Below are 25,200 nucleotides of genomic sequence, written 5' to 3' on the forward strand. Positions count from 1 at the left end.
CTGCACGACCGCTGGACGACGCGGTGGCGGTGCAGTGCCGGCCGTAAACCGGGCAAACGAGCGCAGTGCCGTTCGCAAATAATAATCGTAACCGTTTTTGATTTTACCGGCCGTAAAAGGTAATGGGGCGATGTAAACTGGCGAGGGGCGCGGAGGGAGGGGGCGGGAAAAAATGTCACCGTTAAATGTGACCCATTTCTCCCTCTTCATCCTGGAGTGTGTGTGTGTGTGTGTGTACACATACCACCCACCACATTACGCTCTGCGAGACTTTGGTAGTTCTGTAGGCGAACTGCGAGACATCCAAGAACTGCTACATTACGACGTGATCAGAGAGCAGATCAAATCGGCACGACTTATCGCCTGACCATCGGATCTGGCATGGCGTGTTCCGCTCCCGCTGGCGGGGTTATGATGTCGTGGGGGTATTAGTGAGGGGAGGGCTACAAAATTAGGGGGGGGCGAGATAGCACAACAACAGGGCTGACACGCCACCCGACCGACCACGCGGCCACGTAGTGTTGGTGACGAGGGGGGAGGAAGGGGGTAGTTTGATAAATCGATTGCCTAGGTTGCCGGGTTAAAAATATCAAGAGATATTGTTGCCTGTGTGGCAAGAATTGGTGTTATTCGGAATGTTGCCGATTATGCAGTCCCTCTTCAGGCTGGCACGGAACGTTTCGAAACATGAAATAAGTCGCTACCTTAAAAAAAAAGTTCAGTTGTAATTCTTGTGTAAAAGGTTCTGTAGCAACCCCCGTAAGAATGATTAGTAACTATAATAACGTCATTTAAAGCTACTAGCAGTTAATTGCATACAAGCTGGAGAGCGTGATGCAACATGGCGTTAGCAGAGTTTGTAAACTGTTGTGAGATTTCCTTTAGAGGAAGAAATATTTTCTCTATTTCTGAACTTGGTAAGTATCTGGTTGTTGTTTCGTTATATAAGAACGCGTCCCAGATTATTTATAAAACATTTATTATAATGTTACTAAGTATTGAATTTCCTTCCTTTTTGGTTTTGTTTTTTAAATAGAGTTAATGTTGAAGCGGGATATTTCATTCTGTTATGTTGGCAGCCTGGAGGACCTGTTGTTCAGTAGGCTATCTTATCAGCTGATTACATTCCACCTGTATCCACTCCCGTTATCTTGTGTGCGAGATCTTAGCACTCTCACCGTTGACGACGCGACAATCTCCGCAGTGTCAAATCTATTATTTTTTAAGTCGTAAAGGTCGTTGTACTGTGAATGTCTCAAGGCCTACAGTGATTTTGAGTAAACTGTATTGAAATTACAAGACTAGTACAGTCTGGATAATTATTTCTTTTGCGTATAAGCTAGTTAAACATTTCTACCAAGATCCAACATTACTGATCTATAATAATAACGTTGCAAGTTACGCTGAACAAGAAGAGGTTATGAACAATGTTATTAATTCTGAACATCGCTTCATTGACACACTTCACAAAAACATTATCTTCAAGAATTTAAAAACATCATGGAAGACCTTGACGAAGATTTTCTAGAAAAGCCGAAATGTGATTACTTTGATTCGACATCCAGTGAGTGTCTGTTCAATGAATCATCTTGTATTCCCCTTTTTGAAGGGGAAAGATTTTTTGATGTGACATCCCGCTACTGGCATGCCCTGAGCTCCCCGACCGGACAGGAAGACCTCGTCCTCCCCTCGGTCCCTCCACTCCACTCGGTTAAACACCACACCGAGTTCGCCTGCCCTGTCATTACTCTGTCGCTATGAATACATTAGCAGCGGCTCTAGTAATGCCTGTAATTTGGCCTTGCAACTCCCTGATCGCCGTTATTTACAGACCCGGCCCATGTTTATTTATGCGCCAACCACCTACCCGGTACCCGGGCTCTTATTTTTCACGCCATTGTTTGATATTGAACGCCTTCCCCGGGAACTCGCCGGAAGAGAGATGTCAGCGGTCACGTGGACGACGCCGATGGGATGTTGCGCCGCCGTATTTGACTCAACAGCGAAGGGAAAATCTATAGACATTTATGACAGGGTTCTAAAGTTTATAGAGCCGTTTAACTTCCCCAGGAGTTGCCCTGTCTGCCCGAGCAGGATGTGTTGTTGTCACGGCACAGCGGCAGTCTCTACAGCGTACTTGGGAGGTTTTCTACAGTTTCTGATCAATACAAATATGCAAAGTCAAAACTGACAGTTCAGCCAGGATTTGGTTGTCAGGAGCGGTCTCACGAACGTATTGTTAGAGATGGTTTCAGTAATGTTTAGCTATTTTTGTCGTCAACGTTCTGTTCGTTAGTACGGTTGGACTTTGATTGGTATTTATCCGTGTTGGAAGGGAGGGCGGTTGAAGAACCGTAGCTCTTTTCTTGGCAGTGAATTGTGAGTGGGTGACAACACGGAGAGTGGTAAGGTCAAGCTGACGGATAAATGCTAAGTAAAGAGTACAATGTAGCCTGTACAATAATACTTGTAAGGGTTATTGTTTGTGCAATAGTTCACAGAGAATTTAAAATATAAAGAAGATGGAAATGGGTCGAAAATTGAAAGACGTTCAAAAGTGCGGCACGCGAAAGGAGAGCTGCGTGTTGTACTGGGGACAGTCTCCAACGGAATTACGGACAAGGAAAGAGAGAGAGGGAGAGAGAGAGAGAGAGAGAGAGAGAGAGCGATGGAGATGGCAGTGAGAGAAGCGAGGGTGTGAACATGGTAATCAAGGGCGGCGGTGCGTGTACGAGCCTCATTATCTGGTAGAGCCCTCCACTGAAGTGCGCTCCAGCGTCCCGCCACAGCACGTGGTGCGGGGGGGGGGTACTCAGTCACCTACATTATTAATCAAAGCCGTTCATGGCTTATTCACCACCGGAAAATGTCAGCCTGCTCTTCTCCGCTCTCGAGCGCGCTGAAAGAACTGCGTGCAGCCTTTGACAGCGGGTTCTCCGAGCCGAGTGCGGAGCGCTGTTTACAATTTATTACCCTCGCAGAGATAAAGGCGCCTTTATGTGTGCAGTTTTGACACGTCGAGAGCGCGTCGCGATAAAAGGTTACAAGTGCGCTCGTGCAAACGTTGTTTTGTATGTTTTATGTGGCGCTGCATAGTGCATGTGCCGGCGTCACTGAGCGCTCTCTGGAGGTGTCGCACAAAGTACGGGGGCGGGTGTCTGTGTCCGACCGTGTGGTCCACTGAAACGTGTCAGTCTTAATTGATTCCATTTGCTCTTTCTACTCGACGACATTTGAACGGACACTGAAAGCGAAGTCTGTGTGAGACATCGAAAAAATCAGCGCAATTAAGATACATTAAATTAGTTTTTAGAAGTGTATTAATTCCCAGGCCGTACCCGTATCTAATTTGTTACCGGTCCGTTACGGTGGCAGTCGCGTTGCGTTGCCCTTTTCCACCGCGGAACCACCTTTTTAGCCGCAGCAATGAAGTTGTGTGACGGAAACGGGGCTGGCTGAGAAATGTCAATTAGAACCAGTAGCGTTGGACACGTTTTTTACGCCCGGCGGACGACCGCTGTAGACCGGCGTAATTGGCGCGAACTACGCGGGGGTCCGGCTCCCGTAATGGCATTGCTTCGACTGTCATCTATAATGTATGAGGCCGTGTGCGGTGTGCGGTTTGGCTGCCCCCCTAGCCCCTCCAACCCACCGATCACTTGACCGTGCTGACCACTTCCTCCAATTTACTGATGGAGGACACAAATGAATTCGTCACTCAATACAGAGTAAAGCACGATTAAGTCCAATCTACATTAGTGCTAAGAAAGGGCTTTGTGAGTAGAAAAATCAACAAGCACTTTTCAAGATTCATTACATTAACTTTTTATTGTATGTTATGTTATTGATTGAGGAATTGATGTTATTATGCGACAATTAAATTCACAATTGATAGTTTTACTATGTTAATAAGTCGATTTTATGTTTAATTGGTAATTTATGACCAAAAGGCAATAAGTTCCTTATGGGACTAGCATATTTTCATCACTGAATTTCATCTCGGGAACTATTTTCGCGCTACAAAGATAAAAATAAAATAAGGGTATTGTATTGAAGACGCAAGTTGTGTTCAAGTATAATAAGCTAGTCATATATGTTCAGATTTGCCAATTAATTATGTTTTGCGGCAGCTTCTTGTGTGACATTGTGACAGACCTCCACAACGGAGAACAATGGAAGATGGAGGTTGTGGGGGACGTGTGGGCGGAGGTGCAGGAGCGGAGGACCGCGGGCGCTGTGCCAGCACATGTCGCCGCCAGCCACGACAAATCCCCGCCAACACTGACATCGTTTTGCCGGGAAACAGCGGGAGGATTTCCGCGTTTAACAATTTTCGGCGCGGCTCCAAAGTCGTTGGCTTGTGGGTTTATTTATTTACATTTCACCCGCTTTCCCTCAGCACAGCATCGTAACTTGGTGACGTCATCAACACGGCTACTGTTCCAACCGATCTGACATTTCACTGTGCGATGGACCCCCCCCCCACTTACAGCTGTTTTCTGCTCACGTAGCAAACCCCCCCCCCTCCTCCATCCCCACAAATACTGTCCGCTGTAGGGGGATTGTGGTGTTGAATTTAAATCCGCCACTTTAGTTTCCACAAACACTTCCATCCGGTACCTCCGAGAGAAGACCATCTCGGTATCATCACGTTCTCTGAGTTAGATTAGTGATCACTATTCAAGTTCACTATTAATCGAATGGAATGATATTCGCCTTATAGATGATCGTCCACGCAATTCAGTTTTGATAGTCTTTGAATTTTATACTTTATTGAACAACAGTAATAGTTGAGAATTGTTGAGAAATTGGGGTCTTCTAAATCTTTTCTAAGAATTTCTTCTATCAATATTACATACATAGACTATGCGATTATAATTATATTAAAATAGTAACATACAGTACTTCATAACTTCTGGTGTTAATAGATTGCGAAGGGTTAAACCGCGAACGTGCCTCATAAGAGGTTATTCACGTCTACACAACAACATCAATGTATTTAGCGGTCCTTGTGTGTAGAGAAAGACGTGTCTTTCGTATTCCCTTGTGTAGAACGGTATCTCTTTAGAGATAGGATACCCCAGGGGTGTATCCAGAATTCCGTTTCGGGGGAGGATAGATGTTGAAAAAATGTGATTGTACATAGGATTTTTAATAATTTTTAGATTTAAACATGAATCTAAACACGAGACCGGAAGTACGTGTTTGTCTATTCGCGAGTCGGCAGTGGCAGTATGGAGAGTGGTGTGAAGGTTTGAAGAACCCTGATAACTATGATTTAAACATTTCAGTATGTGTTATGTAAGTCTTACACACGTTGCGCGTGTTTAATGCCTTGTTCCTGATTTCAGGTCGGTGCCAAGTCCGTTCAAAAGGATTCTCGGTGGAAGGTAACTCTAGCTCAGTACTTTTGTGTTAGTGTCATTATCCTCTAACTAACCGATACATTCCCCACTCATCCTTGGTTGTCTGTCTCGTCCCGTGTACTTGTCTATTAGTGTTCAACAAGTCCAGTATGGAAGAATGGCGTGTCGACAAAGTTGATGAGAAGTTCCAGAAGTGGGAGATACGAGCGACGCGTCTTCGCGTGATCCCCTCCCCTACCCCGCCCCACCGCTGTAATTTTCTTGAATGTTTAATTCTTCCACTTCCACGCCCGCGTTATTATGTAACGGACAACGGACGTCTCGGTCTGCCATCGATCCGTCATCAGTCACTGTGCAGGACTTGGCTCACTGGGTCATCGTGTAGTATCCGCGCCCGCCCCCCCACTCAGTCGTATGGCAAGAAATCTGTTCAAGGACCGTTTCCAGGTGAGGAGGACCGTTTTCAAAATAGATTCCTTTCAGTCGTACCTCAACTTCCTATCTAAAGATTTCACCTTTCCTCCCTTCAAGACATCGTAAGTCAGACCTCAATAATGGCCTAGTGAAGAAAAAGGGGAGGGCGTAGGGAAGGCACTGAAGTGTCATAAATAGAGAAAATCTGTGAACGCGACATGAAAACGCGAGGGAGGGAAGCGTTATGGTGGGGGGGGGGTGTCAATTTCATAAAGTGGCGTTGGCCATAAAGTTTTTACGGTTGCCAGAGTGCTCTATGGGGATTAATAGTGCAGAGGGCCGCTCTAATCGGTACAAATCTCGTCCCCCCGCCTCCCTCCCTCCCTTGTGTGCTGTCATCCCCCCGTCTACATAACCATAGATAGACAGTCACTGCTTGCAGTCTGCAGTGCGGCACATATACTGTACTGCACTACACGTTTGTAGGTGGCACCTTGTATTGATCTAGATACAGTACGGTCCTCTCTCACTTCTCCCGTGATTCATAGTACAGAATAAAATCGCTTTGAAATTAATACCGTGCAGTTTGAGACATTTGTGTAGTAGGCACTCTAATGGCTTTTATATAGGGAATGACCTTGACCTATGCTACCACTTCACAAGTACAATCCATTTAATCTTTCCTTCAATTTTCTGTTCCTACTACTAATTGTGTTGCTTTGCGTAAAATATGCCCAAACATAAAGCAAGTTTTGTGTCACATATTGTATTTTCCAGTGAAGAGGAGGTCGGTGATGAGGGAAATTACAACCCTCCCCACCCCCTCCGTCATAACCAATAGATAGAAGTGTCGGGAAAACTTAAACCATATAAGAACCGTTGTGGGCCAGCACATTTGATTTAACTAATAGAACTAATTATGATTTTTGCCAAGGTCGATGCATTGTCGATATGTGTAAAACACGGAAACCAGCACTCTCCAGTCTACTACTGTATTGTATGCATTGCACACTTTTAAAAGATAAGAGAATGTAGGCAGAGTTGGCGTCTGTGTCTCTCGTAACGGCGGCGGCGAGCGTGGGTCCTGTAGCTATATTGCCTACTAGCGCCTGCACCTGCCTACTGTGCAACTCTGAGATACGCGGCATGACTCGCGGCAAGTTTATCTCGGTTTCACAACCGTGATTAATTTCCAAATATAAAAACTATTCTAATATTATCCCGTTCGAGGACGTCACTGTTAGTATTTTTAACCGGTATACAACATTGATTAGCTTATAGTGTTTTTAACGTAATGCAATGGTCTTTGATTGAATGAAAAGCATAGAAAGAACAGTTTTGTTCGTATTTCAGCAATATTATTGTAATTTAATGTTTAAATGTTTTGTGATAAAGCGCGTTCAAAACTGATTACGTAAATATTTAATGGTGGGGTTTTGGAAGTAAACTTTATTAGTATAATTTGCTTCTGATTTACAATATATGTACTTGAACATGTAAACCCCGTAATTAGGACATGCGTACAGATAGAAATTTTAACGGTTAATATTTAAAAAATTAATTAGTTAATTTAGTGATTAATGTCTCATTGTCATATATGACATTTTGACAGTAATAAAGTTACATCTCAGTCATATTTGGACGTTTAGTCTCGTGGATTATAATGTGGGATTCGCGTATGCCAGCGTCTGTGGGAAGCGGGCCAAGGTTTCTCCCTCGGCGATATCCCGAACTTTGCCCAAGACACCCTGGAATCTCCGGACGTCCATGGTGTGAGTGGGGGAGGGGGCTGGAGGGAGGCTATCGACTCAAGGGAAGATGGTTATTACCCAGGTCGTTCCGCCTGTTTACGGCTTCTACAGTCTCTCCCCAACGACGGCGGTTCAACTTTATAGCGACTTCCCCCCTCCCCGCCCCCGGAACTGCTCTGTCACAGTCCTGCCCGATAAGCACAGGGGTTCGCGATCATCCCCCCGGCTCGCGAGCTCAACAGTGATGCCACCAGCGGGGTGGATATTGGATGTTTTTAAAGTCTGTCGCTTTTTTGTATTTCAAGTTTTTGGAGGTAAATGGGCAATTCACTGCTTTAAACACAGTATGCAAGTTCAGTATTGTAATGTTTAAATACATTATTTGTCCAACCAATGTAACTTTTGTACTATTTAATTGTCGAACCAAGATAACTTTTCTAATATTTACATTTATTCCTTGTCAAACCGAGGTAAATTTTATAAATATTTAAATGTTACTTGTCATATAGTAGGGTAACTGCAGACTTTCTACTTGTCTTTCTGTAATGGGGCAACAGTTTAGAAAATATGTTTCTCATTAAAAGAGTATAATAAAATATTTAAGTGAAGAGAATTATGTTGTAGACGAAGGCAACGCTTGCCTAAAATGCTGTTTACGATTTCGGCAACATTTTGTAACATGTATGCGTACATTTTATAAAGTGGGCGATACCTGGCTGAGCGTTAGTGAAGTCTATTTATCAAGGGGCTGTTAACGATCATATCAACACCAGCCGACGAGAAAAAGTGAATGAAAATTATGTCAAACTTGAAATTTGTAGTCTCTCAATATTTTTGTCCCTCGCTGATTTGATTTAACTGGTTTCTGAGAATCATTGTTTCATACCCCTTTGCAATCTTTCCATTTTGATTAGCACCAAAAATAGCGCGTCCATGGTTTTGACCCATTGGTCATTCCTCTCACGAGTTCACGAGTACTATAGTATTAGCAAATAAGGATTGCGGCTGAAGAGTGAGACATTTGCCTCGCACCCACGCACCCCCACACTCACGAGCGCAGAGGGTTGAGGCCTGCCCGGTTTCAGTCCCGTGTCATATTCGGTAACATATTGGACTCGAAAGTAAGCAATTCTTTGTGACAACTTCAGTGTGTCATACGTTGTTTTGTATCATTTTTGTCGTTATCTGTTATAATCAAATCACTTTGGGGTGACTTTAGAAAGCAAAAGTCTAGGTTTGATAGGGTAATCGGATTAGGTGACTAACGGACCGCTCTTAATCCCCTGTACTTGTGTGTGTGTGTGGGGTCTGTGTGTGCGTGCGTGCGCGCGCGCGTGTGTGTGTGTTTGTGTGTGTTGGTGTGAATCTACCTGGACCCAGCCACAGTCGCTATTTGATAATACTATAGATCGTGCTCTTCCTTCGTAATGCAAATTGCCTCCGTCCTACCGTACTACTGGATCGGACCCGTGATGGGACGTGGGGTGGGGGCTGTTACAATTCCTCTCTTTACTGTTGGATTTAATCAGAGCGCTCAGTGGGTGCAGCAAACCGCGCACGCCGTCCCGTAATCTTTAATTCATGCCGCCGTAAGCCACCGCACAGGTCGTTATCTGAGGGAATAAAACGTGTTTATGGTGGCAGCAGTGGGACAGGGTGGAGGTCGCCTTTCGTGCAGCCGAGGGGAGTGGGAGTAGTACCGACCGAGAAGAGGGATATGAAATGTCCCTTCGAACAGTGTTGGCACTTTTCCTGAAGTGGTATCGTGACACGACCTTAACCTAAACCTAAGAACACCACTTTCGTTACAGTAAACTCGCTATAACGACGCGAAGACTGATTATAAATGTATCCGCGAATATTGCGCCGAGCGGAAGTGGCAAAACAGTCGCACGTATCAGGTGAATCAGTTCTTTATATGCGCGGTAAATGTTTAACGACTTGAGAGATTTATGAATCAATCAAAATCATATGACTCTTTCCTCGAAATCAGAGTTGGGCCTGGAACGTATTAAGATTTTAATTAAAGGTACGTAGTAAAATTATAATAAACTCGAGTCGCCGCCGACAAACAGTTGTTTCTTTAAAACGTTAATTAGAACCTATTTCCAGACGACCAGGAAATTGCCATTGCTGTTGTCGACTGCTGACAGTGTCCTCTTAGAATTTCCTGTTATATTATGCCATTATTGTTTACTGTTTTTGGAACAATACATTGTTACGTTATGGACATTTTCAATGTTTAAGGTTACGTTAGTTACCAACCGTCATAATTATGGCTTAGTCTTTACATTTTCTCCAACTAAGCCTTTCCATCCTGAATATTGTTTGTGGTATTTGGTATTTTGAAACCTAATAATTTTCCAGATTCTGAAAACCGAAAGGGCAACAATATTTGGACACTGAAACAGTTCTTGCGCGCGGTATTCTTTCAAACATTGAATCCCAGGGGGGATAGGCAGAGATCTGACGTGATTTTACGCCTGTATGATGACGCAGTTCGGTCTGATGCGACTGATACACGTGTCACAAAAACGTATGTACTAGATATTTGTTACAGTTTAATCTAAATGTTGTAACTTATCAAGGTGATTCACCCGTCTGCCTTATGGAAGTTAATTTTTTGCTTTCAGAAAGAAGCGCAATTCTGCCTCTTTCTCAGTCTTGGGACCGGGCTGTGGAGCTCAGCCGAGAGGTCACAAGTTCGATTCCCGGTTAGGTGATGGGTTTTTGTATCGCATTCCTCAGAAATGTGAAGAAGACCGATTAAATACGACCGGATTATATATTGACCCTACTAACAAACAGATACATTCTGTAACACAATTTATAACGTATAGAGAATTTAACAATGGTACAATACAAAGTCTCTGAACCATGTGATGTCGCGAAATACATGTATCGAATGAACAACTTTAAACATTTCACTTGTGCTTCTAGAGAACGTGAGATCTTGTCGGAATATTTCCCTCCCGTATCCACTCGTCAAACCCGTGACGTATTCCGCCAACAACCTTTACCCCCTCCCCCCCCGCCTCTCTCACCTGATTTATTTAATTCCCGTGTTTCCACTTTGCCCTTTATCTCTTTTTCTGCCCGCCTTACGTATAAAAATTACATATGTGGATGCCAGATGGCTGAAGTGGAATTTCGGGATTTTACTTTTTGACGTGCTCAATGATTTTGAGTACACGAGTGCCTTTGGCACATACCTTAGAGTTAGATTATTAAAAAATACTTGTTTTTATCTGTAAGTGTTCCTGGATTGTTTAAATTTAATTTTGTTGCTACGCGTGACGGAGTGCTGAGATCCCTGATGTTTGGTTAGCTTTGAGTTCCTCTGATGTTAGGTTAGCTCCGAGTGTCTCTGATGTTTGGTTATTGAATTAACTACGCGATGCTAGTCCATTCATCGATTCTTTGCATGCATGGATGGTGCGACTTTCGATATCAATACTTTATCACATTCCTATGTATCGATATAGAAATGTAGTTAGGACTTTTGTACCTGTATTTATAACGTTGCGTGATTGATAAATACAGTAATACTAACAGTGAAGTCACTAGAGTAGATATAGATGTGTGATTATGTTTACAGTATTGGATATCCGTGATCGATAGTCTCGTCGTATCGATTAATTTATACACGGATAAGCGTAACACAACAGTAAACATACATCACAGTAGTTGTACCATTTATTATGTGCGATTCGGTTTTCGTATCGATACATAACTTAGGCACATTTCGTAAACGTGAATTGTGTATTATGCAACATATCAATAATTATAGACATGTTTGTCGGTATTTGTACTGATAGGCACTCATAGGGTATATTTTTACCGTAAATGAGACCTTAGCGAGCGAAAAGTTGAGATTCCGACCGCGTTGCTTTACTATGTCACAGATTAATCACTTCATACAAGAGGAATTGCTAAAAAATCATATATTTTGTTAATTTATTACAGTAATCTACCTGATTTATTGAGCTGAATCGTACATGAAATCCGTATGTTTCTCTGTCCCATTAGTGTTTAAGAAGTTCCCCTTTATAAATCATTTCAGTAGCGAGTATTTATTTATAAGCCTCTGTTTTATTCGTCTACCGTGCTTTAAAATAAGCAGATGTATTTGAAATCCGCGTAAAAACTGTATCACACAGATGCTAAATCCGGGGAAACAAAATTAACATGAGAGCCGAGCGCAGCGAGCTGGGGATTAAATAGGATAAGTGATTAAACAGTCGCGAGTGGTATAAAGTGGGCTAAAACACGCTCCCCTAAACCCCGGCCGATTGCTATAAGCGCCCTCTCCGGTGCCAGGGGTTAATTAGTTGGATTCCCTCCCCCGCCCCTCAACACAACATCAGCACACGGTGGACACATGACCGTCTGTCGGCACGTCGGCTATGTTGGTTGTCGGATCAGCTGTTTGTTGGCGGGAACGAGCCCATCTGTGATTTGCGCGCCAACGCGCCCCACTGTCGCTAATCCGTGCACCGACCGCGTCGTGCAATTTTTCCAAGAGGTGGGATTGAGTATAAATACAACACGGTGCACTGAGTGACGCATTTGTATTTGAGAATTAAACAGTTCTGTGGTTTACAAATTCGTACGCACCACATTTCGTGTGCATGTCGAACACGTGCTGTGACTATCTGTGTACGTTAAAGTAGTTGATTAAAAAATGTTAGTGTCCGGAATATTGCTGCTACTAATACACTAGTGTTGATTATTTCTTCGTCCTTCAGTTACAGTGAAAATGGAATGTATAAATGGACAGGCGGAAAATATGTAAAAACAAATTTTCACTCTGTCGACCCATTATTACAATTTTCTAATAACTGTATGCGTGCTTGAGGAATCGAACTCCATTTCAATATAAGTTTCGCCAAAAATGCATAATTTTCTTTTGCAATGCTTTTTTTAAAATTAGGATAGCGAATGTCTATTTTAAGTGAAATAATAATCATATTGTAAATGTTGTTTACACACTTAAAAAAAAAGTTCTTTGGGGTCCTGCAAGGACCTTGCTTGGCACCTGCTTTGTTTCGTATTTATAACGGTTTTAACCGCACGTTGGAGACGGAAACTCCACGCATAATTTGAACAGAGCGACGATAACGCCGGGCGTCTAAACATAACGTGCCACAGAATTCGAGCGAAAACAAACAACGGAGAGCTGGAAAAACGCAGTTTGTAAACTCCCCGCCGACAGACGGCCAACTATAACAAAGGATGAGAAAACATAAACAGGTCAATAAAACCTAAACAGTTGGGGCGAACCGAGGCCCGCGAGGTCGCAGTGACCGAGACAAACAATCGCGGCCGGTCGACGCGGAGGTTAAAACAAATACCGGCAAACTCGCGCCGTTAAATTAAAATTCGTCTGTAAACACGGTCTGTTGGCAGTGAAAATATGAAACTGCGCTCTCAGTGCAGGGTCACACGGACGCTATAATTGTCGCAATTCAATTGAAAATAAATACAGATATGAAAAACGCAATAACCCGGTCCGTAATTGTGTTTCCAGGTATGAACAGGCCAGCCGGTGTTTTGACATCTGTAACGCTTGATTCAATCGGCAAACTTTCATTGTGATGTCGAGTCGAATCATCGAGTTACAGCCGAGTCATTTTCAGGTCACGTGATGTGATGTCGTGTAGACAAGTACGGTGTTGTGTTAAAGTTGAGGTTTCTAGAAGCCTCCGTTTCATAAATGTGGTACTGAGAGGGTTAGTCACGTACCGAGCCACGCTACTGACGATGCTGAACAGATGGAATGTGTACGGCATAATCCTGTATCGACATAACCATTGTTCACAACTTTATGTGGATAATTATGTTCCAGAAGGTGGTCTTAGTGGCCACCATTAAGTAATTCTACTCACCAATATATTTTTCTTGACAGGGTTCTTGGTTGTTTGTAAGTGCTCAAATTACGAAGCAGTGAACCCCCTCAGAATGTAGCGATATTATTCTGTCTATGCCAAAATAGCTTGTCACAGGTTTGTGATACACCATTAGTTTGATTCGGAACAGAGATTTGAAGTAATAATCATCGAAATGAATTTTAAAAATGTGTAGGGATTTTTGCTTGAAAATAAATCAGGGTAAGGAAAAGAGATTGCAACTGAGGTGGGAAGGGGTTAAACACAACACTGTTTGTGAAATTGTACGTGGTGTCAGTACTTCATCTCTATAGTGTTAGCACATAAGGATTGCGACTAAAGAGTGCTCACTCACGAGCGCAGAAAGTTGGGGTGAGCCCGGACTCATCACTTAGCAATGCTCTGTGTCAATTTCAGCGTCTTGTATGTTTGGTATCATTTTTATGATGTTTACAAACTCTGTGTATTAATCTTTTTCTGATAATATTACAAATTTGTAAAAATCAGAGTTTTTTGGGGACGTTAACTAACAGGGTGAAAATGCGGCCGGTCCCAATTTTCTGCACGTGTGTGTGTGTGTGTGTGTGTGTGTGTGTGCGCGCGCGTGCGTGCGTGCGTGCGTGCGTGTGGGGGGGGGGGTCTAATCTACCTAGACCCAGCCGCAGTGGCTATTTGGTAATACAGTATTATATATAAGGGAACTAGTACTTCATTAACTCTACTACTTCTATCTTTGGTACGTGACGCATTCCCTCCCCCACCCCAATGTGCATTACAGTACTGGATGTAGGCGATTCGTATGTTGTTGGTAGTATGCGTGTGGGGGTGGGTGGGGGGGAGGGGGAGACAGATGTAAATCAAGGGACGAGAGACGGCACGCTGCACGCTACAAGCCACTCTGTCGGTAGCTCTAGAGACACTATATTTAGTTGTGGCTCGTGCCATCTCACACCTTGTAGGAATGCCTTTCATGACCCCCCTAGCCCCCCACCCACCCGCGCTCCCACCACAGAATAGTCGCGGCTAACCCATTTGTTCCAGAGGGACAAAGTGGATTTTTTACGTGTCGTACTGTGAAGCCCAACCGGGCGTCTGTAAATAAGCGGTGATCTATTTTCTGCTGTCTCCAACAACACGTAGTCTTCCCGAAAGACTAATGACATTTTGTGTCTTTTATTTGAACATTTATGCGTACTACCCGAGTATCTCTGCTTCCAGTTTCCACGTACAGCGGACACCGCGTGAAATTGATCACTCCCAGATCCTTCCAAACTATTTCCAGATGGACAATGACAGTTTCGTCCATCTGTCTGTGCGTCTGTTTGCTAAGTTCTGTCGCGCCCTTCTTGCGTGTGAACGACCCATTGGACAGCAAGCACTGTGGATACGTCTTGTGATAAATACTGTAGATAACTAGTAGTTTAGTCGTCGGCTTTGCGTTTTCATCAAAAAATTCATTGAAAGTTTTACTTACAAACTGGTAGAAAGTCACTATATCGTTTTCATGATTATTTTGTATAAATAACCAATATATTTTTAATTAAACCGAAATGTAATTTTTTCTAAAAGCAGTATACTGTTTGGTAATGCCATATTGCTTTTTATGTTTAATTTCAATAGTTTGCTGCAAATTAAAACATATAGTATTTTACTACTATAGATTGTATTGTTTACGGGAGTAGACCCCCGCAGCTGTAATACAGTTTTCACTTCTTCCGCAATGACGTCGACAATAACTTGGAAGTGTAACATCAAGGCGAAGCGAAGCGTGCGTAATTGAGTCTGGCTCATTAAAACAGATTTCCTCAAACAACCAATCAGGGATCGAGATAGCGGTGCCGGTCGTTTTGCTGAACAAGGCGATTCCCGAGCAGACTTTGATTGTCGAACTCGAGTGTCGATATCGATTCCGCGAAACTTGTTTGTTTTGTTAACTGTTTTACAGTAAGTGAATGAGTGCTCTTTGGTAGCCTATGTCACAAAATATTTCCATGAACAATAAGTTGAGTAATTGTACGAGTTAATTACTTGTCTTTTATGAAATTAATACTTGAATGACAGTAGCTTCATCGTTGACGTTGTACGTAAGTCGAACAATCGAGACAGTAGAATATGCTCTCGAGCTTGTTTAAACCGTTGAAATAGTGCTTATCTGAAATTTATTCATATCTCCATTATCTTGATTGCTCCCGAGACGACGAGTACGGTGTAAACGGGAAGCAAGTAGCTAATACAAGACGACATTGTTGTGACTCCGGCGACAACAATACTCCTCGGGCGGGTCGTGGCAACAATGGTCAACACGCAACAATGGGTCCGCTAAACAAGCCGCCATTAGTAGGTTAAGGTGTTGTAATGAGATGGCTGTGGGTGGGGGGGGGTACTCTTCACCCCCTCCCCCTCCCCCCTCCGTCGTCCGCTAAACAATGCGGTCTTTTGTTCCCTTGATGATGTGTTTTCTTTGGATATCCCCTCGGCCTTTCAATTTTCCCCGGGACACGTAAATACCCGCGAGGCTCTTTACAATCACAGGTCGACTCTCTGTGGTGAAGGAACGTAGGTTGTGTGCAAACCCTTTAACTACTCGCGTTTTCCATGAAATTTGCATTTTTGCGGTTTTAAACGCTGTTTTCAGTTACTCAGGAATCATGTTTCAGTTCGCGACAACACTAGCAGGAACGTTAATTTTTGGTTATAACAGTATGTGGGACAGTTGAGGTTTACGTAGAGATTGATTATACTTTAAAACCAACCGTCATAACTAGTTACCGTGTGTTAATTTGGCATTTTCCTCGAAATTTACAGTGGGTACTGTACGGTTTTTAAATTACTTAAATTGATTTAGGATATAACTGGTGTAGGGAACGTCATGTACAAAGCATGCACCATGCCAGAGTTGACTGTTGCATGGCGATCATGTAGGTTTAGGGTTCGAGACCTTGATATGGTCAAATAAATCTGCATCTACAAAATCATTTCTATAATTTCATCTTTATTTCGAAAGATACAAAAAATGCAATGGAAGACACATTTATGGAATTGTTAACAGCACAACTTTGTAGCAAAGACTTCAATATGTAAAGTTGAGCTTAGCTCCAGTTCACCTTCCTCTCGGTGCAACATCTGAAGTCTGACGCTGTCACATATTTCACATCTGGAACAATGTTCGTCTGAAGAGATAAAAAACGTCGGCTACGAAGAAACTCAAATGAACTCTTTAAATCGTTCGAAGGTATTCTCTTCTAGTGACAGCATCAGATTTCAGACCCTGCACTAAAAGGAAGGTGAATTGGAGTTAGACTCGACGTTCACATTGATTCACCGCTTCCCACCATAGCTACGTTATGTGTTACTGTATTGTTGTGCAGAAAATCGTCCACATTTTTTATCCGTCCTCCATTACGCGTTGATATGCGTGCCATACAGCGTTATACTGTAACAACGACCAATTGTACTTAGTATTCACTAAACCAATTGTACCAACAAGACTTTCCATTGTTTTCTTGCCACCAGCTGGTGAGTCAGCAACAGTTAAATACCCACCGACCGTGGATCGTGACCGTGTATTCTCTGTGTAGATCTGTTTTTTATCTTTTCATTGTGTCATATTCACTGCTGCCTGTAATGAAACAAATAAAATTAATAATTGATAGGATAATTAATACTATCATTTACCAGTGATAGTAAATTATGTATTTATACTGTTTAGTGTATTTGTGTAGCTTAAAAAAGTAGCCGTACGAAATGTTATTGGAGAAAAACCGTGTTAATTTATAGAAACCAATGAATAATATTTATAGAAACAGAATATAAGTTTTATTTTCAGTGGCATTACTTAGCACAGAAGTTCTGGACACGCTTGAAAAACTGTGCTTATCTGAATTTCATGCTGTTGCATTTCTTATCAGTTTCAGATCATTGAGCAGCAAAATGATGATTGGAGTTCTAAATGTCAAATCGTTAACAAGTGAACGATTAGGGGGATTGAATTAGTGCCCTTTTAATTTAAGACTCAATTTTACCAGATAATAGATTCTTTTGTATTCAAATGATAATTTTGATCGTAAATAACAAACATAAATTCTAGTACTAGTCGTAAAAGTAACGAATCAGTTTCCAATTGTGTAAGATTTCCTTGTGGTTGATTGGATTTTCTCAGTTCTAAAAATAGAAAATGTAATTGGCGGTACGTGTATGAATGAAATGCACGAGAGAGGGAACTGATGTAGCTACTTCTCGTAAACACCCACTTCATACAGTGTGATGTTGACAGATACTCGTACATGTAGATGATGCAATCGTGGTAGCAGTGCAATAGAATACAAGCAACCTGCCGCTATTATTCGGACTACAATTTCAAATTTGTATTGGAAACCGAACTGTGACAAGCTCAATGGCGCGGCGGGGGGGGGGGGTGATGAGCGGCGTGCGAGGATATGATTGAATTTTTGCGGCTGCCGGATGAGCAAATCTCCCGTGATGGTTATTTTATCACTCCGGGATTTTTTGCATTCCCGATGTGACTGTCGTGAATATTGCATTTCCAATTTCCGAATGAAAAATTGAATATTTACTTCGTGTAATCCGAGAAATGTCTGTTTGAATTGAACCGAAGATCGGGCGTGTAAGGGAACATTTTGTTGTTGGTTCAGAATCAGCGTGGAATCTAAGATAATTAAGTAATAATCAATTTGATATCCATTTTGGAATGGAGTGTTTTGTAATTAATACAAACAATAATGCAATTAGTAATTATCTAACAGTTACGTCAAAAAAGTTCAAATTATTTGTTTTAATCACTTAACCACGCGGTGTAAATCCTCTGTTACTACTGCAGGGATGCTGAAAAAGCGCCGATGCGTTATCCGGCCTGCATTTGCACAGCGTAATCCCCTGCTGTGTCCGCGACAAGCCGCGATTATGACTGAAAGCCGATTGTTTGTCGGGCAATTAAAACCTGGCTGAGCGGATCTGTGATTACGGTTATCCGTAACAATCGACAGTGTGGTTGGCTGGGGGCGGGGGGGGAGGTCAATCCGTTCCCGGGACTGCAGGGTTGCTTTGTAGCAACAGGCTGTGTACGGTTAATACAGTCGGTTCGTAACTGCGCGTGCGGGAATCAGTCAGAACTGTAACCGTTTCCAGAAACGGTAATAGAATTAGTGTAGGGGTGGACAATATCGGATGTACGACGACACAACTTCGGGGTTTACCAAGAACTCTGTAATGTTACAAGGCAGAAGTACGACACAACACGTGTCGCGTGCAACAGGCTTCGCTGAAGTCGCACGCCTAATTTCCACTCTATAGCCCATTTCATTCTGATTACATGTGTTACTACGTCAGATGTTGAAATGTCACAGACGTTGTGATGTACTCACTGTACTCTGTTTGTTTCCAATTTTATTTATTCTCGTTGCTATCTTGCCAATCCATAATACCAGTACAAAAATTTCACTAACGCTCAGCCAGATTTTACGGAGTTACATGCACCAGCATCATCGAACTGTTACCTGTATAGAAACGATGCTTTGTGCACAATGTCATGTCTGCAAGTGAGCTCATGTCGAGATATCGTGTGTACAGCCAGACAGACAGTTGTCTGACACAATTTGTGTTTTGCTTGCCGGAGCATGTACACAATAATGGTTATCTGTCATTAATGGAATGATCTATAGAATTGAAATTTTGCGTTGAACCTCAGTAAAGCCTGTTAAACGACAAATTGTTTGGGGTACTCCTATCGTGTATAGACATTTTAGCAATTTAAAATTCAATAGTGTAACTTGCCGTCTAAAGAGTGGTTATTTTAGGGAAGAATGGGCTGCCAGAAATCCCAACTGTTCGTTGTCTCATCACTCATTCCTCTCACCCCCTCCTATTGTCACCGCATACTTCTCACATAGACGGGGGATGTCTTCTCCCCTCTTAACATTTGATTGAGTGCAGATAGAGATGTTTAGTTAGGGAACATTTACCGAGACCCTGAAATAATGCTTTTTGGTCGTTGTCATCGTTTCCACATAAAGGGAGGGGCTAAAAACAAACACTTCCTCCACACTTGTGGTGTGTCATTAAAAAGACATCGTTAAAAGAAGATGAAAAACTACAGAAGTGTAATTTGTAACTAAAGAAGTCGTTTATACTTCTTTGTGTGTTTATTCGTATATAGTCCTCTTCCGAGTGTATATTTCTTTTCAACTATTCTCCTCCATACTTTTGCTGTACTTATTTTTTATTTACACCTTCTTTGCTTACATACTGTGTGTGAATTTCTCGTATTAGTATTTCCGTGTATATCTCCTACTCAAAGTCCTTAGCTATACTGTGTTTGCTCGCACCTTGCATTCTCTGCAGTGGCAACGCCTCGACTAGACGCTAAGCAGCTTTGGGTACGTTTGAACTCTGTTCTTTCCCTTATTTTCTTCTTTCTGGCCTTTATTTGTGTATGTACTAATACTTCCCCCACCCTGACGAAGAGGTTAGATTCCAATCCTCGAAACGTTGTGTTATACCTTTTGCAACATGTAACGATGGCAAAAGTCCGAAATCCTGTTATACTGTAGTGTTATAATAATTGGTTATGTATGTTATAACAACTACCAATTAAACTGGAAATGTAGGCTTTCTCTTATTGAAATATATCAGCATCTTAACTATCTGTAAATTTTCTTATATTTTTTGAAAGTAAGTAAACTGTTTTTAGAATGAAAATAATTTTTTATCTGGTTTTTTAAACCTTTTTAATGACATTATATTTTTAATTATATACTGTAATAGGCGATAATTGGTGATGCCTAATTAATTATGCTATTGATAATATACCACGCTAGTACAATGTGTAGGTTGACGAAGATGAGCAAATTCCCACCAGGTGTACCACTTACGGTCGGACAGCGACAGTCACCGCCGCGTATATCGGCTGTCGCTGCCCAAGCAATGGCGCGCCGTTAAATTAAAAGCAATGAAAGCCTTTAATGAACTGTCATCGGGCGGGATAAACGCTTTATTGATGGCTCCATCCGATATCTCCAATTAGTGGCCCGATTCTGCATGGCTTTAATTTTCAAAGCGGCGGCGAGCGCGGGAGAAAACTCTAAATTAATCGTCGCCAATCATGGAAGCTTGGGTTTTTGTCCGGTTTGACAAAACGTGCTTTATTGTAATCTTGAATCCTTGTGTCATCGACGTTTAATGTTTTTATTGAAATTCCATAAACCGATTCAACGGAGTATCGGTGAAACGGACCGAACGCAACAGAAACTCTAATTTGGACCAAGAGGAAGTTATAAACCTAGTTTCAAGTCTGTAGGACCTTTCAACCAAGAGTTATCACACGGTCCTTTTGAGGGTGAGTGGTTAGAGAGGCCGTGATAACCCTAATTCCTCATCTTTAATAAAGCCCTTATTTAATTTCAAGGATCATTTTCTTTTTGTCCGTTTGTTTCCAAAATCGTTAGGGATTTTTCTTGGACCAAGATTCACCTATGCACCACAACAGGTTTCATTTGTGTACCAACCGTTCTATCATGAATCATCGCACAGACGGGCGAACAGCTCTTTTAAATAATTTTCGTAAGAAATAGGGTATTCACTTGTCTACTAAAATTAAACTCAACAATATGATTACCACACCTGGGAGTCGAGATACAATTTGGATTGTGTAGGGGAAAACTTAGTGTTCCGTGAAATCGATAGATATTCCTTAATAAAGAAATCTATTACCAATCGCACTAGCATACAGCGGGAGGGAGTCGTAAATGTTAAAAGCATGGCATAGAATATTTTTCACATGTAAAATATTTTAATAAGACACTTATAACGAATTTCCATTCACGTTAATGTTAGAGTTGTATTAGTGTAATCCAAACATATAAATATATAGGTGCAAACAAGGTTACAGGTGCAAAAGGTTACATATCTTAATATAAAGATATTAAAATAGACTGAGATCAGTTTCTCTCATACGATATATTATTTTTAACGTTTTCCTGTCATCCATTTCGACCGACCCCCCACTTGGAAACTAGCGTGCCTGTCAATCGAATCTTTCGTTGGAGAGTTTACACGTAATCTATTTTGTGTTCTTATACAGTGAAAATTTGACTCTAGCCTCTCCAACTGGACAGGCATCTTGAGTGGTAACTTTACAGAATGCTAATAATTATTTCTAGACTAAAAAATACTGGTCGCCTCTCAAATGATGCTCGTTGGCTTCAACATAAATGACCAGGTCGGTTTCGTAAACCCTTTCAAATCTCGTTGGAAGGGAAAATCGCTTCAGAGGACTGTCACCACCTCACGTACAATTATTGCCAAACTGTCCTCCCAGTTTTCAGCGGTACACATCAAAGGGCCGATCGAGTTAACCGGATCCGGCGGAGAGTGCACCGCGCGTCGACTTTGCTCGCTTTTACCGGGCGGTTAACCTAATCAAAACGCGCCGAAGCGAGCGGACAATTCCATTTGCAGGGCAGACCCTGTTAATTAATTAATAGCCAATTATTTAGGGGAGGTCGGGCCAGTTATCGCCGAACGAGGAAAGGGGTTGTATTGAATTACGGGCCGCGATCTCACTCCCCCTCCACCCCCCACAACACGAATCTGCAGCCCGTTCCTACCCGCCGCCACCTTCATTAGTTTTCATTAGGGATTATGTTTTATTAAACGAGCGCCAGACAGAGATACAACGGCAGCCCTACTAATTGTCCCTGTAAACAAATTATCAGCCTCCTCTCACCTGCTCGAATTAAGCAAATTTAACTGCAACTTTAGCTTCATAAAGCCGCTGTACCGATTCTGAATGGACGCTCCGGAGATTTGTTGGGTTAGCGACTTTCAGTGTTCGCTTTAAAAAACGATAAAAGGAATTCTCATAGTCTGGATTTTCTTAGAATGTCGAACACCTGGATTTCGAAACGAACGACGAGAGCGGTGATACTACTTGTGGCGTGCCAAGTTAATCGGCGCGCATGTTGCAACTTGGTTGCAGCACAAATTGCCACGTTGTAGGGTTTTTTTTCAGTCGGGGATTTTCCGTCAACAACAGCGTCGTGAAAAACTCATAACCTCCAGTCTGTAATCAGAGAGAACAATGACGGGAGAGCGGGTTTTCCGCTTGCATCACCGCCGTCATCTCCGCGAGCGAGAGGGCCGATTACTTATCGCACTTACTTTTTATAACTCCACTGCCATCGTGATTAAGTCCACTCGCAGATTTCCTGTTAGCAGGCTATTGTACGCCCACTTGTGCCGCGGCGATCACAGGTGTGACTGCGGGACGTGAATCATAATTGCCACATTAGCTGACACAAGTTACAAGCCGCGCCATTGTTTAGGCTCAATTACTTGTAATTGTATCATTGTCGGGGAACCGAGAAAGAGGGAATTAGTAGATCGGAATGTACGTACGCTTTGACGGCAAGAGCTTCTGTACGTCTAACTGAAGACTGCAAGGTGGGAGGAATTGTCTGCATATCCGGGCCGGGATGCTGGAGTTTGCGGCGTCGCCAAGGTGAAAGGCGCGGCCTGGAATGAAATGCACATTTCCAAAGCGGTAGATACACGTTGAACAGATTGACAGTTGATTGACTCGGCAGACGATGATGATGCCGGCCCGCAGGGGCAGGGATCTTGAGGGTACTGTTTGTGTTGTGGGGAGAAGAATGAAGTCCTGTGGGAAATTCGCTAATAGTACGAGGGCGGCTCCACAGTCGGTGGCTGTTGATTCCTCTCACCGTGTCCCCGTGGGGTCTCCGGGGTCCGACTGTGGGGTCGCCTCTCCTCTGTTGCTCACTTTTGTTGATCGGTGCCTTCCGCTCGCCGCGCCGCCTCGCCTGACGCAACTAGAAGAGTAAACTGAGTAGTCAGAACAATAATTAGGTTCTGTTACGGTTTCGTATTTAGTATTAATTTCAATTTTTAGGTGAAGAAACGACTAACATCGTTTGTAAGAGTAACGTTTCATAGTTTATATCGTGGGTATTGTGTAATATCGGGCTTGAAGCTCGCGAATAATTATGATCAAATAACATTTAACCAGAGAGAACGTGAATTCATTATTGATTCTGGAAACTCGTGCGGTATTATGTTACTTGTTTGATTTGGTGAAATTGAGATTAAATGATGGCCGAGTGCAATTATTACTCGCGACCAAACAAATCGCGGATTCCAATTTGCCGGCATAATAACGCGGCAGTGTTTTATAGTGAAAAGGATTTATATTTCCGCGAACAATCGAGGTTAGTGCAGCAGCTATTGCAGTTTTGTTTGGCGGCCGAAAATAAATAAACAAATCTGCCGGGATATTTTCCGATTCGATGCCAACCGGCCCGTGTAGGTAAACAGCGGTATTTATCGGACTTCCAGTGGCGTGCTGTAGCAGGGGGTGGCGGGGGCGGTGGGGCGATTGAAAAATAGCCCGGCAAAGGGTAAACCGGCCAGATGTTAGTGTTGGGTAAATTAATTAGCGCGGAACGGTGTTTTTGTGGGTCCATTATTTATGATAATGGCGGGCTTACAATTACGCAGCCATTTGACCCCAGTGATTGCCTGCCCATTATACACGAGCTGTCAGATTATACTGCACGCTCGCTTGGGTATAATCGTTGTTTTTCTCTTGGCCTGATCCGAACCGAGCCTACCGTCAAGTAATTCTTATATGGAAAGTGGAGCTGTAATATTGTTTAGTGTCATATATTATTAGCTACTCTTGAGGGCCCCCATTTGCCACTGTGTAATAACATTGTCCATTGTGAAACGTATGAATCATTTGTAAGAAAGGGAATATTTCTCAAGTATTGGGGTCAAAATAAGGAACTGTTTAAACATCGACGGGACTACGGAGAAGAAACTTTATTAAGGCGTAATAATATTTGGTCATAGGAAAAAAGAAGGAATTGGCCGGGATAAAGCTACTTATGATGAATAATTTGAAGGAAAGATTATCTATAATGTTGAATGCAGAAGAGGAAATATATACATGAGATTACGTACTACGAAGAAAAGGAACACAATTTACAAAATGAAATACAGTTAGTCAAAAAATATTCCCCAAATTTAATTTTTGTAAATTGTTAGTAGTCAGTCGTTAATATTAGATCAATAAATATGATTGTCCAGGTTAGAAGTGGGGATCATCTAACGCAATCTGTCAACAGTCGCGTACCCCAGTATGATTATGTCGCTTACGCGAAGAACGCTGGTTGTAGGAGTCTCGTAAGAGTGATTTGCAAGAGTCTGCGATAAAAGTGATATGCACGAGTTTGCGATAAGTGATTTGCAGAAGTCTCTGATAAGATTGACATGTAGGTGTTGGCGATAAGAGTGCCATGTAGGAGTTACCGATAAGGGTGATATGTAGCAGTTTGCAATATGTGGTTTGCAGGAGTCTCTGATTAGAGTGACATGTAGGAGTTTGCGATAAGAGCTATATGTAGGAGTTTGCAATATGTGGTTTGCATGAGTCTCTGATTAGAGTGACATGTAGGAGTTTCCGATAAGAGTGACATATAGGAGTCTGCGATTAGAGTGATATGTAGGAGTTTGCGATAAGAGCGATATGTAGGAGTTTGCAATATGTGGTTTGCAGGAGTCTCTGATTAGAGTGACATGTAGGAGTTTCCGATAAGAGTGACATGTAGGAGTTTGCGATAAGAGCGATATGTAGGAGTTTGCAATATGTGGTTTGCAGGAGTCTCTGATTAGAGTGACATGTAGGAGTTTGCGATAAGAGCGATATGTAGGAGTTTGCAATATGTGGTTTGCAGGAGTCTCTGATTA

At 42.4% G+C, this 25,200-nt stretch overlaps 1 protein-coding gene across 1 annotated transcript in view; it reads left to right on the forward strand.

Moving 5' to 3' along the window:
• The window catches only part of LOC124367665 (extensin-like), a 128,529-nt gene that overhangs the window by 72,707 nt on the left and 30,622 nt on the right, over positions 1–25,200 (forward strand). The window contains 1 exon segment of the mRNA XM_046824673.1: positions 5,352–5,390. Within this exon segment, the coding sequence (XP_046680629.1) occupies positions 5,352–5,390 (39 nt within the window).

The sequence above is a fragment of the Homalodisca vitripennis genome, chromosome 8 (genome assembly GCF_021130785.1).
Source record: "Homalodisca vitripennis isolate AUS2020 chromosome 8, UT_GWSS_2.1, whole genome shotgun sequence".
In the NCBI taxonomy this organism is placed as follows: domain Eukaryota; kingdom Metazoa; phylum Arthropoda; class Insecta; order Hemiptera; family Cicadellidae; genus Homalodisca; species Homalodisca vitripennis.